This window comes from Chlorocebus sabaeus, chromosome 21 (genome assembly GCF_047675955.1).
Source record: "Chlorocebus sabaeus isolate Y175 chromosome 21, mChlSab1.0.hap1, whole genome shotgun sequence".
In the NCBI taxonomy this organism is placed as follows: Eukaryota; Metazoa; Chordata; class Mammalia; order Primates; family Cercopithecidae; genus Chlorocebus; species Chlorocebus sabaeus.
This window is the reverse complement of record NC_132924.1, coordinates 13,354,557-13,371,100: the sequence shown is the minus strand read 5'-3', so window position 1 is coordinate 13,371,100 and position 16,544 is coordinate 13,354,557. Positions and strand designations below refer to the sequence as shown.

Below are 16,544 nucleotides of genomic sequence, written 5' to 3'. Positions count from 1 at the left end.
TTAAGCCCAGCATGCATTAGCTATTTTTCATAATGCTCTCTGTCTCCCACCCCATCCCCCAACAGGCTCCAATGTGTGTTGTTCCCGTCCTTGTTTTCATGCGTTTTCTTTGTTCAGCTCCCACTTGTAAGTGGCAGTGTTTGGTTTTCTGTTCCTGCATTAGTTTTCTGAGGATAATGGCTTCTAGCTCCATCCATGTCCCTGCAAAGGACATGATCTCCTTCGTTTTTATGGCTGCATAGTATTCTACGGTGTATCCATCTATCCAGTCTGTCACTGATGGGCATTTGGGTTGATTCCATGTTTTTGCTGTTGTGAATAGTGCTGCAGTGAACGTATGCCTGCATGTATCTTTGGAATAGAATGATTTATATTCCTTTGGGTTTATACCCAGTAACGGGATTGCTGGGTCAAATTGTATTTCTGGTTCTAGATCTTTGAGGAATGGCCACTGCATCTTCCACAAAGGTCAACAATAAGTCTTAATATCTAGTGTAACCAGTATTTAACCATTGTGTTTACAAACTATAGTGTTAATGAAATCATTTTCATTGTTACCAAATCACAGTTTATATGATGACACATTTTAAGTTCAAACACAAGATCTGGAACATCTCTCTTTCCCACTGGTGAGGCTTCCTGTTGGAGTGAGGGGGATATAGGGCGAGCAAACACTTGTGTTTCCTAATTTATTTCTTTGTATAATTATCATTTTCAAAATTTTCACATAATCCTAAATCGAACACTTATGGATGGTTATTCTGTGAGTTTGTGCAGCTGCATCCCCCTTTTATGTATGGATTATTTGTTAACGTAGTGTTCATATATTGCTAACACTTTTGTTCATACTTGTGTAGAGATCATTGTGATTTCCTTAAAAATAGATGTAAAAATCATCACTGTTCTCAAGCAAGGAAAACTTTGAAAGGTAAATACCAGTAGATCTAATATCTCAAGAAGGATCTGCTTTGTTTTGATGGCTGTCTGAGAATATCAGTGAGTAGTTGGGATAGGGAAGACTTGGAACACAGAGTAACCAAGGAGAAAAAGAAGTTATTGGTATATGTTATGAAAAAGGGAATAGCTTTTAATTGGATTTTTTTCTTTTTTTCACTGTACAGAATTTACAAAATATCTATGATGTCCTCAAGTGGGTCTTTACTATTTTTCCTCAATTCTGCCTTGGTCAAGGACTGATAGAACTCTGCTATAATCAGATCAAATATGACCTGACCCACAGCTTCGGCATTGATTCCTATGTGAGTCCCTTTAAGATGGACTTTCTGGGCTGGATCTTCGTGGAACTGGCAACGCAGGGCACAATACTTCTCCTCTTGAGAGTTCTGCTACATTGGGACCTTCTGCGATGGCCAAGGTGGGTTCCTAAGGGCTCATTCTCAAGCTGCACTTACTCCTACAAAAAGAGAGGAAGAGAAAAATTCATCCTGGAGGTTGTAAAATAAAAACTGTATCTGGTCAGCATTATACATAGTTCTAATGCATTAAGATTTTATTATTTTTTAAATGTTGATTGATGTGAGTTACTGACACCAGGAAAGAAAATTTCAAAAGATCAGGGGCCAAGCTCTAAGATAATGTTTCCAATTATTTGTCTCAGTGTATTTTCACTTTGAAATGGCTGAATTTCTCTGTTACGTTGAAGCAGCTAAGGTAAATTTGGTTGATACCGCAGTGATTATTTTTACGACTAAATGCCAAGAACTCTGGGGGCAGGAAGATAGGAAAATTCAGTACAGATGTCTGTATGTCCTTTGCTGGATCTTGTTGCTTATGCTGCTGTGTTCTCATCTTTGTCAGGTGAGGTCGAAAGTCAGTAGCACGGGGCATATGTAGACATGTAGATGTATAATGTGGTTTATACGCATGCATGCACACACATGCATTCCTACTACTATAAATAGGATTTAATGTGGCCTTGCAAGAATATCTGAAATATTGTCAGATAAAACATTTGAACTACGTAAGGAAGCAATGTGTTTTCCTGTGTAGGGTCCACAGTGGTATGGCTTCCCCTCCTTACCCAAGTGGTCTGAATTCACTGGCCTGCTCTTTCCAAGAGCTATGTATTTCCTTCTGACCTCTACTTGAGGGAGGGATCCATTTTGGAGAAATTACCAATTAAGACCATGTCACTAGAAAATCTATTAAGGATTATAAAGACACATGATTAATGATTTATGGTGATCCCCTCATAGAATTATTTTTCCTTTCAGCCATTTCCTGACATATTTTGTTACATAACCCCTTTTAATAAAGGAAAGTAGGCACAATTTTGAATATAAATCCCAATGTGCTTTTGAATTGTCCACGTCACCCTGGAGTCTGCAGATTTCCAATAGCTGAGTGAACCTGGAGTAAAATGCGGAGTGCCTTTTAAACATAATTTGTTCTCTGATGTCCCTTACTAGTTTAGTCTATTTTAAAAACCTATAATGTAGGATCCCCCTTGGCAGATTTCAGGGTACTCCATTTTCCTATAGTATCAAAAGATTTTTCTTTAAAGAAAAAAATCTATTACCTTTACTTTCTAGAGTTGTAAGTATAAGTTGAGTTGTATTTTAGAATAATGTCCTTGTTATTCATAGTAAAGAGTCAATTTTTTCTCTACCTGAAAGTTACAGAGCAAAGAAATTTAAGTGAATTTAGACACTAGTTGCTTACTACCGTTTTATGGATAACTGTCATAATGACTGCATGACCCAGTCAATTTACTTTTGAAACCCAGATCTAACTAAACCATTAATCATTGTTTGAAAGGTAAAGCCCAAGGTTCTTAGCAAGCCCCCCACCCCCCGTCAGGTGTGGTGCCTTCTGCTCAGTGAAGGTGTCTGTGATCCCCCTTCCATCCCCACAGGGATATTTGTTGCCCTGACTCTGGGACTGGGCTGATGCCTTCTCAGTGTTTCTGTTATGCCCTCTTTCTCTATGAGGGCATATCTATGTTGCTTTATAGTATTGATATGCGACTCATAATTGAATCTTGGAAGAAAATAGGAAGACCCTGCCCTGTGCAACTAGGAATGGATAGATCCTGCCTTCCCAGCCTGAGCACGGCCCCTGTCACCTGCACCCACTGCTGGACGTGAGTGCTGAGATCCCACTTCCTTGCTGTCCTTCCCTAACCTGCGCTGGCTCCTGTCCAGCTGTCCCACTGTCCTGCTGCTGGCCTTGGGTTGTTTGCCAAGAATTCAGGTTTCCATTAGGACCTGGACCCTAGTTCCTGCCTTTTCTGTCTCCTGCCTGGAGCTGCACTTTTGCTCTCTATACCCTAGGTGCTGGCTTGGTTGGAACAGCCACACGGTTCAGATGTGAGATACGCTGCATATCTGGAAAATCCTGCTATACCTAGGTCCCATCTGAATTCTTCCTATTTAATATAGAGATCATTGGTTAGTCATTTTCAGTTAGAGGATACCTAAGTGGCACATTGCTGGGCATAGTTGGATTCCTGTATTAGGACACTGGATTACTGTGAGTGGGTGGATCAGAAGTAACCTCAGTCAATTGCCTCCACCAGCCAGAATGCCTTGAGGAGATGTAAATGAATGTGCACACCTGGGCCCCTTCCTGGAACTCTGCAATGAGAAGCTCTGGGGATGAGACCCAGGAGCTGTTCATAAAGCTTCCCCGGTAATCCTCCTGAGGAGAGGATGAGCAAGCTGATGTGGGTTGCTGTGAGTACTGCTCTGCCAGGCAGGAGGGAATACAGGTGGCACAGCTTCCTGTTGGAGTGTGAAGACCTCTGGAAGTCCAGGACAGGGGGAAGGTCAATAAACACACCATCATCTGGGGAAGGGAAATAACATTCAAGCAGAAAAGTGTAAAATTCAATGAATTTTCACAAATTGAACACACTCATGTAACCCCCTCTCACTAATAAACTGAATACTACCAACACTTCAGATGGCCTGTCATAAACTTCTCCATCAATAGCTGCACCCTAGGTAACTGCAATCCTTATTTTTATTTTTATTGATTCATTTTTCATGCCTTTGAACGTTATATGAATGAGGTCATATAAGATAGAATTCTGAGTGTCTAGCTATTTTTCTCATCATCTATGTTCTGTGTAGAATAAATTATATATTTATCAAATGGTGATTTCAGGTGTGGAAAAATAATAAAGAAAAGTTGCCAGGGATACTGGGAGCTTGCCATGGATATTGGATTTTATTTTTGATACCTTTTTTATTTTGTAATAGCTTAATAATCAGATGAAGTTGTAAAATTATTATCGAACGTTGCTAATGTACCTTACACCTAGCTTCTCCCAGTGATAATATAATGATATACTACATGACAATTTACACTGTCAAAGCCAGGTAACTGATTTTGGTTATGATACTAACTCAGTGGTTATCATTAAAATATAATCACTAAATATATTTTATATGACTAATATTTTAAATATATTTTAATAATTAAAATGTTGGCATATTATAGTTTTCAGGGGAAATTGAAATTTATTTGAAAGTCAAATGTGTCAGATTGGAAATTATAAAGATTAAAAAGTGAGCAGCTCAGATTTAGAGAAAATAAGAGTTGAAAATGAAGTTTGCATTACTGTGATAAATACTTATTGAATACTTTTTGCAAACTATTGTGCAAGTGCTGGTTACATAATCCTTTTACATGATTCAACATATACTATAAACTTACAGTGTTTGAGTACTTTTATATGCAGTCTACTTTATTAAATGGCTCTTTCAGTAAAAGTGCTTATTAGGTAAATGTCTTATAATAATTTTGTGATAAGCTATTTTGACATTTAGTATAAAAGTCTGGCATGACTTTATTATTCATAAAATTAAAAACTAGCTGTAGTTTAGTGTCAATCTATTTCAGTATCTTTTTGGAACATGTATATTTCATTTATGTTAGACAATAAAAATGGATTCTTGCCTGGTAATCAGGATGGCAGAACTGGGGTGCTCTGGACAAAACTGATTGTGCAGAAGTCCAAAGGCAGTATCTTCCATTATTTACAAATCTCTGACCCTTTTCCCTCTTCTAGACTATTCCGGTATCATTTGCCAGGTGTGAATTCACTCTGATTTCATCTTCCCAGGGGTCAATCTACTCTCCAAGGCATAGTCAAATCTTCCAAGGATATAGATGTTGAAAAAGAGGAAATGAGGGTGTTTGAAGGAAGGACCAGTGGAGACATTCTTGTGTTATACAACCTTAGTAAACACTATCGACGCTCTTTCCAGAAGATTATTGCTGTGCAAGATATTAGTTTGGGCATACCAAAAGGAGAGGTAATGAAGCTTCTATTTTTAATCTTCTTCTGTTGTGAACCTGTGCAACTCTAGTTGCTAATCTGCTTGTGTTATTCTCAGAATATTGAAATCAGAGCCAAAAATAGCCTTCAAATTTTGGAAATTCCTACAAAATCAGTAGGAGCAGAACCAAAAGAAGGTCTGTTGACTATTTCATAGTAAAAACTTGGCTGATTGATAGGATTTATTTTGTTTTATAATTTTAAAAATGTCATGTGATTGCATAGTTTTAATTATGACTTGGGCTATGGGATAACTTTTTGCTGAGGAAATTTTTCTTTTAATCTAAGTAAGGACCACTTTTATCTCTTACTGGGACATCAATACTCTAAGTGTCCAATTAAGCCAATCTGGCAAAATGCTACTGTGAAAAGGTAAAGAACACTCACCCACCATAGCAATAGCTCAGGAAGTTTTTTCTCACAGGTAAGACATTAATTCTAGTTATAATGTTGAATCAGAACTGACAGAAGTCATATAAATTGTTCCTGATTTGAGCTTAATGTGTAAAGGGAAATCAGTTCTGGAAGTGATTGCCTTCAATTAACTGTCAAAAATAAAAAAAGCACCTTGCATTCATAATGTTCCCAGCTCCTGAGAAATTCAAAATAGGTTATATTGTTATCTGATTGGTATTTATGTTCTACTTGTGATCTGACAGTAGGTGTCTCAGATATGAGTATTCTGAGGTAAAGAGAAGCCAAGAAACCAATCTGAAGTAATGCAGGCATATTCTTACTCTCTGAACTATGATTTCTGGTAGATCAGGACAAAATGTTAAGAAAGAATTTTTTTTATTTTTTTATTTTTTTAAATTTTTTTATTTTTTTAGTAGTTGTTAGCTTCTGCTCTAAGACTGGCTATGCAATCTTACCCATCTTATTGAACTATTTTTTTTAACCCTTGCTTTAAAATTCATGATTATTTAGAGTTTTGCCAGTACCTTTCCATAGTAGTTTGAAGCAAAGGAGTGTGGGGGGGGGGGGCAAAGTTCACTGGAAATCAACTGACAAAAGGCAGTTTAACAGGAAAAAAAACCTATGAATTTATTTGATTATAGTTTTACATGCTACAAGAGCAGCTCAGATTTAGAGAAAATAAGAGTTGAAATGAAGATCGAAAGATACAGGGAAACTATCTATTTTTATGCTTAGGTTCAATCAAATACGGACAGCCATGTAGAAATGGGGCTGGACAAAAAGAGTATGACCCAATTAATGCTCTTAGACTGAGAGGGGAAGCCCAGCAAGGCCTCTCTGTTTAGATGTTTTTTTTTTTTTTTTTTTTAGTTACTATCTAGATGTTTTATTTTTATTTTTTAAAATTTTATTTTAAGTTCTGGGATACACACGCAGCACATGCAGTTTTGTTACATAGTTATAAACGTGTGCCAAGGTGGTTTGCTGCACCTGTCAACCCATCACCTAGGTATTAAGCTCCACGTGCATTAGCTGTTTATCCTCATGCTCTCCCTCCCCCCACCCTCCTGACAGGCCCCAGTGCGTGTTGTTCCCCTCTCTGTGCCCACGTGTTCTCACTGTTCGGCTCCCACTTGTAAGTGAGAACAGGTGGTGTCTGGTTTTCTGCTTCTTCCTTCTGGGTGTGGGGCAGGACCCTCTCTGGAATACAGGTCTGTCTTATGACCTACAGTCAAACAAGGTAGGTCAGATCACTTCTTTAGGGCTAATTTTTGCACTGAAAAATACGTAAGGGGGGAGAAGTTAGGGTAATATTTTTAGGTTTAATGGCTGACTTTGAGGAAAAGAGATTCTAGTTTCTATGACCGCCTCAGGGGAGAAAGAGGGGCCAGAGACAGCAGGGCAGGGAAGGTCAGAAAAACTTTTGATTCTGAAGCTGCCTTTGAGGCCTTCACTTTGGGGTATTATTTTCTGAGTCCCAACAGGGCTAAGAGAGAAACTTGTAAAACATTGATAAGAATGATGCTCCAGGTATCTTAAATGATCCAGGATGCCATTTAAAGTTGGATTTTATTCTCTTAAGCTCTTATAAGCATTACAGTTTAATGACCTAGATGGAGAGTGCTATGCAAGAGTCTGTGGAAAATACAGAAATAACTAAGATACAGTCCTGTGTTGTTTAACAATGGGGATATAGTCTGAGAAATGTGTCATTAGGTGATTTCATTATATAATATACTTTCACAAACCTACATGGCATAGCCTATGATACGCCTAGGCTGTAGGGTACAGCTCATTCCTCCTATGCTACAAATCTCTATAGCATGTGCTGAATACTGTAGGCAATTGCAACATAATGGCAAGTATTTGTGTATCTAAACATAGACAAGGTATAGTTAAAATATGGTATTCTCATCTTGTAAGATGACTATTATGTATGCAGTTCATCATTGCCTGGATGGTCAGACTATATGTCTTTCTCCATCTAGAAATTAATAATCAGTTAGGAAACAAAATATCATAAGCATATACTATGTTACATGGGAGCATGAGCATTGTCCCAAGGCGGGGACAATGATATAACAACATAGTATTTTTTGGAAGCACAGCATAATAATAATTATTATCCTCCCAATTTCATTTTTGTATATATTAAAGTATTTTCTAAAAATAACTGAAAGGTACGTGAGTGGTATTGTCTTCAGTGCTGTCAGTCCAGAGAGGGTGGCTGGGTAGACAGGGAAGGAAAGGTGGGAGGACAGGGTACGTGGGGAGAACTTTATTAAAAAGGTGGTTTATAGCTAAGCCTTAAAGCATTGGTAGAATTTGGATAGCTGATGGTGGTGTACCCTGGGACATGGACAGGGTAGGCCTGGAGGGAGATGGACTCACATTGCAGATGGTGGAAGAGATGCAGGGCAAGTGGGGAAAACATGGTAATTGAAGCAGGTAGCAGCTCAGGGGAGTTGTGAAATCCAGAGGTCCAAAACAGGGTTATGTGATGGTTAGGTGATGCTTGGTGGCAGAAAATCCAGAAGCAGTCACTTCCCAAGATTTGAGAAGCCAGGAAGCCGGTTTGTATCTGTAGATCGCAGCTCCTAGCCATCAGAAAACACCTGTCTTGGAAGGAGATTGACAGAACCAGAGAGACACAGTCACCAAGGTGGACTCTCAGGCACAGTATATGCTGAGGCACATGATAGAGACAAAGTGTAGAAAAGACAGCAAGAAGGCCATTTTTCACGTTGGCTGTAAGGCGAGATTGGATCAAGAACTGAGTTGACTCTATGCTCAATGTCAGAATATAGAATTAATATCAGAATTAGCCTAGACTCTGAGTTAAGAGTGAATTTACAGGAATTTACAGCCTCTTCAATGGAAAAATAAGGTACATAAGAAAGCTGTGAGCACTACACACACACACACGCGCGCACACACACGTATACACAGTAGAAGATGGAATCTTTTAAGAAAATACTTTAGGCCAGGTGCGGTGGCTCAAGCCTGTAATCCCAGCACTTTGGGAGGCCGAGACGGGCGGATCACGAGGTCAGGAGATCGAGACCATCCTGGCTAACACGGTGAAACCCCGTCACTACTAAAAAGTACAAAAAACTAGCCGGGCGAGGTGGCGGGCGCCTGTAGTCCCAGCTACTCGGGAGGCTGAGACAGGAGAAAGACGTGAACCCAGGAGGCAGAGCTTGCAGTGAGCTGATATCCGGCCACTGCACTCCAGCCTGGGCGACAGAGCAAGACTCTGTCTCAAAAGAAAAAAAAAAAAAAGAAAAGAAAAAAGAAAATACTTTAAAATATACAAAAATGAAATCAGAGTAATAATTATAATGATGTGACTTCCAAAGAATATTATATTATCTCCGCATAATTTGGGATAGTTGGCATTTACTCTCATCCTCTTGAGTTTTCCACACATGAATTTATTGTCTGTAAATTACTGCTGAAATTCTTATACCACTCAAGTGCCATGATGATTTTGAGAGGACTTTGTAATCTAGACAGTGTTTTATACAATATTGTCATTTTAAAACTCCACAAATAACACAAACCAACAAAGTCAACCCAGAGTTGGCTAAAAGCAAGTGCTGTTTCTAATATAATTTTGATTTTATTTAACTTGTTCTATTTATTTAGCTTGTTTGATTGAGTGCGCTTTACTTAACCTTATTTCCTCTTAGTGCTTTGGACTTCTAGGGGTGAATGGAGCTGGGAAGAGCACGACTTTCAAAATGCTGAATGGTGAAGTTTCTCCAACTTCAGGACATGCTATCATCAGGACTCCCATGGGGTAAGATCCAGATTTCATCACGTTTGCTGCTTAAAGAGATAACAAGCCCAGAGAACCCCCAGCATTCCCTCAGTCCTGTGGAATAAAATTTGAAAACATCATTTTCCTCCAAATTTACCTTCCAATTTCTTTGAAGGGGGAAAAAGTTTCCAAATATGAATGAACTGAGCTCAGTACTTCCAGCTGGAGTAAAGGGTCAAGGAGGTCTTATCACAGAGCAGCCACAGGCAGACCTCCCTGGGACCTATCAGAGTGGATTGGAAGTGCCCAGCTCCTCTCTGCACATGGAACTAAGGGGAGCAGGAAATGACAAAGGGGTGGTTCTTCTTTATTATCCTCTGGATAAAGCTTCAGATGTTCCCATCAGCCTAAGTGGCCAGATGCTTTCCCTCCTTTTACCACCCAGACTTCCTCTTTCAGGTGATCATGACTCCTTCAGGGTGGGGCAGTGAACACAATAAAAACCAAGAAAGCTGCCTCTAGAGGAGTAGGCAAGATGTTTATTCACCTTGCTCTAACATACGTGAGGTCCCTGGGCACCCTGCACACTCAGAGGCTGCCTGAGGCCGGATGACCCCTATAGCCTCTGTGGGTAACATGCACTCATGCACTCCTGTATGTCACTCTTACCTCAGTCCCTGTTTCACAGGGATTCTTCACCTCCTTCTAAACTGTGTGCTTGGTTGGGAACATTCAGGGCATGGTGCCTTCATGCCCCTTTCTGCACCTGTATGGTAGCGTGTCTTCCCTTTTCCCCTGCTCTGATCAGGACTAATGTTAATGATTTTTCTCTCTACTGCAAGAAGTAATCACCTGCTCTAAACCTCTCTGTGCTCAATTTGCTCTTTGATTTGTGTGCGGTCAAGTTTACCCTAACAGCAAACTGGGCTCAATATCACAAACTAAAATCTTAGATCTTTAATTTCCCAGCCAGTTTCTGGCGATTCGTTCTCCACATGCCGCTCCTGTGCTGTGCCTCCTTATACGGATGTCCTCATATCCCATTCTGTTTTCAGTACTCTGTTAAAAGGCCCCAGGCATCTATTTTTCTTTTTTCCCACTACAGCAAACTCATTGTAACTTGATGGGTAGTCAAATTCACAGCTGTATTTATGAATTTAAACCCAGCACCCACCAGCCAACAGGTTGAGACCCGACCTCCAGCTTTCTGTTCAGTTTCTGATCCAGAGAGATATTTATTTTTAAGAGTGGTTAGATGTTCTCGACACTAGTTTTGCAGGAATGAATATGGCACATAAAAATCGATTAAACACTGTTCTGTGGATGTAGAGAAAGAACTGTAAAGCATTGTGTCTACAATTTCTCACTGGAATTTTAATTGACTTTATGTTGCATTTATAAATTAATTTGGAAAGAACTAACATTTAACTTTTTTTTTACAATAACTTGCTAAAATAAATAGAATTCTTTTGTAAAAGTATTTTAATTAATCCTTATATTCTATTGGAAGAGAATGTGCTTATCAGTAATTAATGAAATATTTTTCTACACTTTATAGTAATGTCTCTTTTGTAAATTTTATTTTTTATTTCAATAGGTTTTTGGGGAACAGGTGATGCTTGGTTACATGAATAAGTTCTTTAGTGGTGATTTCTGAGATTTTTGTGCACCCATCACCCAAGCAGTGTACACAGTACCCAATGTGTAATCTTTTATCCCTAACTCCCCTCCCAGCCTTTCTCCTGAAGTCCCCAAAATTAATTGTATCATACTTAAAATGCATTGTATCATTCTTATGCCTTTGTGTGTTAATAGCTTAACTCACAATTATGAGTGAGAATATAAGAATGTTTGGTTTTTCATTCCTGAGTTACTTCACTTAGCATAATAGTCTCCAGTTCCATCCAGGTTGCTGTGAATGCCATTATTTAGTTCCTTTTTGTGGCTGAGTAGTATTTCATGGTGTATATATATGTATATATACACATACATACATATTATATCACATTTTCTTTATCCACTTGTTGATTGATGGGCATTTGGGCTGATTTCATATTTTTGTAATTGCAAATTATGCTGCTATAAACATGTGTGTACAAATATCTTTTTCATATAATGACTTTTTTCCCTCTCAGTAGATACCTAGTAGTGGGATTGCTGGATCAAACAATAGATCTACTTTTAGTACTCTAAGGAATCTCCACACCGTTTTCTGTAGTGGTTGTACTAGTTTACATTCCCACCAATAGTGTAAAAGTGTTCCCTTTTTACCACATCCATGCCAACATCTATTATTTTGATTTCTTCATTATGGCCATTCTTGCAGGAGTGAAGTGGTACCACATTGTGTTTTGATTTGCATTTCCCTGATAGTTAGTGATGTTGAGCATTTTTCATATGCTTGTTAGTCATTTGTCTGTCTTCTTTTGAGAATTATCTATTCATGTCCTTAGCCCACTTTTTGATGGTATTTGTTGTTTCTTTCCTGCTGATTTGTTTGAGTTCTTTGTAGATTCTGGATCTTAGTCTTTCGTCAGATGTATAGGTTGTGAAGATTTTCTCCTGCTCTGTGGATTGGCTGTTAACTCTGCTGATTGCTTATTCAGCTGTGCAGAAGCTTTTTAGTTTAATTAAGTCCCATCTGTTTATCTTTGTTTTTGTTGCATTTGCTTTTTGGTTCTTGGTCATGAAGTCTTTGCCTAAGCCAATGTTTAGAAAGGTTTTACTGATCATATATTCTAGAATCATTATGGTTCCAGGTCTTAGATTTAAGTCTTTGATCCACCTTGAGTTGATTTTTGCATAAGGGGAGAGATGAGGATCCAGTTTCATTCTTCAACATGTGGCTTGCTAATTATCCCTGCACCATTTGTTGAATATGGTGTCCTTTCCCCTCTTTATGTTTTTGTTTGTTTGTTTGTTTGCTTTGTCAAAGATCAGTTGGCTGTAAGTGTTCGACTTTATTTCTGGGTTATTGATTCTGTTTCATTCATGTTCCTATTTTTATACAAGTACCATTCTGTTTTGGTGTCTATGGCCTTATAGGATAGTTTGAAGTTAGGTAATGTGATGCCTCCAGGTTTGTTCTTTTTGCTTAGTAATTGCTTTGGCTATGTGGGCTTCTTTTTGGTTCCATATGAATTTTAGGATTTTTTTTTCTCGTTATGTGAAGAATGATGGTGGTATTTTGATGGAATTCCATTGAAATTGTAGATTGCTTTTGACAATATGGTAATTTTCACAATATTGATTCTGCCCATCCATGAGCATGGGATGTGTTTCCATTTGTTTGTGTCATCTATGGTTTTTTTCAGCAGTGTTTTTTACTTTTCCTTGTAGAGGTCTTTCACCTCCGTGTTTAGGTATATTCCTTTCTTTCTTTTTTTTTTTTTTTTTGGCAGCTATTATAAAAGGAGTTGAGCTCTTGATTTGATTCTCCATTTGGTTGCTCTTGGTGTACAGCAGAGCTACTGTTTGTGAACATTTATTTTGTGTCCTGAAACCTTGCTGAATTTATTTACTAGTTGTAGGAGTTTCTTTGGATGAGTCTTTAGGGGTTTCTACATATACAATCATATCATCAGCAAATAGCGACAGTTTGACTTCCTCTTTACCAATTTGGATGCCCTTTATTTTTTTCTCCTGTGTGATTGCTCTGACTAGGACTTCCAGTACTACATTGAATAGAAGTGGTGAAAGTGGGCATCCTTGTCTTGTTCCAATTCTCAGGGGGAATGCTTTCAGCTTGTCCCCATTTGGTATAACATTGACTGTGGGTTTGTCATAGATGGCTTTTATTACCTTAAGTTATGTCCCTTCTATGCCTATTTTGCTGAGGGTTTTAATCATAAAGAATGCTGGATTATGTCAAATGCTTTTTCTGCATCTATTGAGATGATCATGTGAATTTTCTTTTTAATTCTATTTATGTGGTATATCACATTTATTGGCTTGCATATGTTAAATCAACCCTGCATCCCTGGTATCAAACACATTTGATCATGATGGATTATCTTTTTGATGTGCTTTTGGATTCGGTTAGCTGGTATTTTTATGAAGATTTTTTCATCTATGTTCATTAGGGATATTGGTGTGTAGTGTTCTTTTTTTGTTATATCCTTTCCTGATTTTGGTATTAGGTTGACTCTGACTTCATAGAGTGATTTGGGGAGGATTCCCACTTTCTTTATCCTGTGGAATAGTGTCAGTAGGATTGGTCCCAATTCTTCTTTGAATGCCTGATAGAATTCAGCTATAAATTCATCTGGTCCTGGATTGATTTTGTTGGGAAGTTTTTTTAATTATCATTTCAATCTCACTGTTTGTTATTGGTCTGTTCAGAGTTTCTGTTTCTTCCTGGTTTAATCTAGGAGGATTACATATTTCCAGGAATTCATCCATCTCCTTCAGGTTTTCTAGTTTATATGTGTGAAGGAGTTCATACTAGAATTGAATAATATTTTTTGTTTCTGTAGTATCAGTAATAATATCTCCTGTTTCATTTGTAATCAAGCTTATTTGAATCTTCTCTCTTCTTGGTTAATCTTGCTAATGGTGTATCAATTTTATTTGTCTTTTCAGATAACCAGGTTTTCATTTATCTTTTGCATTTTTTTTTGTTTAAATTTCATTTAATTCTACTCTGATCTTCATTATTTCTTTTCTTCTGCTGGGTATGAGTTCGTTTGTTTCTCTAGGTCTTTGAGATGTGACTTTAGATTGGCTGTTTGTGCTCTTTCAGATGTTTTGATGTAGGCATTTATGGCTATGAACTTTCCTTTTAGCACTGCCTTTGCTGTATCCCAGAGATTTTGATAGGTTGTGTCACTGTTATCATTCAGTTCAAAGAATTTTTGAATGTTAATCTTGATATCATTGTTGACCCAATGATCATTCAGGAGTAGGTTATTTAATTTTCATGTATTTGCATGGTTTTGAGGGTTCCTTTGGAGTTGATTTCCAATTTTATTCCACTGTGGTCTGAGAGAGTACTTAATATAATTGCGATTTTCTTAAATTTACTCAGACTTATTTTGTCCCTATCATATGGTCTATCTTGGAGGACGTTCCATGTGCTGATGAATAGAATGTATATTCTGTAGCACATGAATGTTCTGTAATCATCTGCTGAGTCCATTTGTTTTAGGGTATAGTTTAAGTCCATTGTTTCTTTGTTGACTTTCTGTCTTGATGACCTGACTAGTGCTGACAGTGGAGCATTAAAGTCCCCCACTATTACTGTGTTGCCATCTATCTCATTCCTTAGGTCTAGTAGTAATTGTTTTATAAATTTGGGAGCTCCAGTGATAAGTGCATATATGTTTAGGATTGTGATATTTTCTTGTTGGGCTAGTCCTTTTGTCACTATATAATGTCCTTCTTTGTCCTTTTTTAACCACAGTTGCTTTAAAGTTTGTTTTGTCTGATATAAGAATTACTACTCCTGCTTGCTTTTGGTATTCATTTGCATGGAATATCTCTTTCCACCCCTTTACCTTAAGCTTATGTGTGTCCTTATGTGTTAGGCGAGTCTCCTGAAGATAGTAGAAATTTGGTGGATGAATTCTTATCTATTCTGTCACTCTGTATCTTTTAAGTGGAGCATTTAAGCCATTTACATTTAATGTTAGTATTAAGATGTGAGGTACTATTCTGTTTATCATACTATTTGTTGCTTGAATGTCTTGTTTGTTTGTTTGTTTTCATTGTGCTATTGTTATATAGGTCTTGTGAGATTTATGCTTTTAATAGGTTCTATTTTGGTGTATTTTGAGGATTTGTTTTAAGATTTAGAGCTTGTTTTAGCAGTTCTTATAGAGCTGGGCTGGTAGTGGCGAATTGTCTCAGCATTTGTTTGTCTGGAAAAGACTGTATCTTTCCTTCATTCATGAAGCTTAGTTTTGCTGGATACAAAATTCTTGGCTGATAATTATTTTGTTTAAGGAGGTTAAAAATAGAACCCTGATCTCTTCTAGCTTGCAGGGTTTCTTCTGAGAAATCTGCTGTTATTCTGATAGCTTTTCCTTTATAGGTTACCTGATGTTTTTGCCTCATAGCTCTTAAGATTCTTTCCTTTGTCTTTACTTTAGATAACCTGATGACTATATGCTTATTTGCATGGTTTTGAGGGTTTCTTAAAACCTAGTTGATGATCTTTTTCAGTGAATTTCCCAGGTGTTCTTTGAACTTCTTGTATTTGAATGTCTAGATCTCTAGCAAGGTCAGAGAAATTTTTCTTGATTATTCCCTCAAATATATTTTCCACACTTGTAGATTTCCCTTCTTCCTTGGGAAAATCAATTATTCTTAGGTTTTGATGTTTAACATAATCCCAAACTTCTTGGAGGCTTTGTTCATTAAAAAAAAATTTTTTTTTTTTGTCTTTGATGAATTGGATTAATTAGAAAGCCTTGCCTTTGAGTTCTGAAATTCTTGCTTCTGCTTTTCCAGTTCTTTTGCTGAGGCTTTCCAGTGCTTGTTGCATTTCTCTAAGTGTGTCTTGATTTCCAGAAGTTGTGATTTTAAAAAATTTATGTTATCTATTATACTGGAGATTTTTCATTCCATGTACTGTATTATATTTTTGATTTATTTAAGTTAGAGTTCATCTTTTCCTGGTTCCTCCTCAGTTAGCTTAATAATCAATCTTCTAAATTATTTTACTGGCAATTCAGAGATTTTGTTTTGGTTTTGATCCATTGATGGTGAGCTGATGTGATCTTTTAGGGGTGTTAAAGAATTGTGTTTTGTCATATTACCAGAATTGTTTTTCTGGTTTCTCCTCATTTCAGTAGACTATGTCAGAGGGAAGATCTGGGACTCTAGCTGCTGTTTAGATTCTTTTGTCTCACAGGGTGCTCCCTTGATGTGGTGCTCTCCCCCTTCACCTAGGAATGGGGCTTCCTGAGAGCCCAACTGCAGTGATTGTTTTTACCCTTCTGGATCTAGCCACCTAGCAGAGCTACCAGGCTCCAGGATGGTATTGGGGAGTGTCTGTAAAGAGTCCTGTGATGTGATCCATCGTCAGGTCTTTCAGCTGTGGATACCAGCACCTCCTCA

General features: G+C 37.8%; 1 protein-coding gene across 1 annotated transcript in view; it reads left to right on the top strand.

Moving 5' to 3' along the window:
* The window catches only part of ABCA13 (ATP binding cassette subfamily A member 13), a 502,662-nt gene that overhangs the window by 364,640 nt on the left and 121,478 nt on the right, over positions 1 to 16,544 (top strand). The window contains exons 53-55 of the mRNA XM_073008854.1: positions 1,122 to 1,375; positions 5,090 to 5,282; positions 9,415 to 9,524. Coding sequence (XP_072864955.1) covers positions 1,122 to 1,375; positions 5,090 to 5,282; positions 9,415 to 9,524 — 557 coding nt within the window. The remainder of the gene's footprint in view (positions 1 to 1,121; positions 1,376 to 5,089; positions 5,283 to 9,414; positions 9,525 to 16,544) is intronic.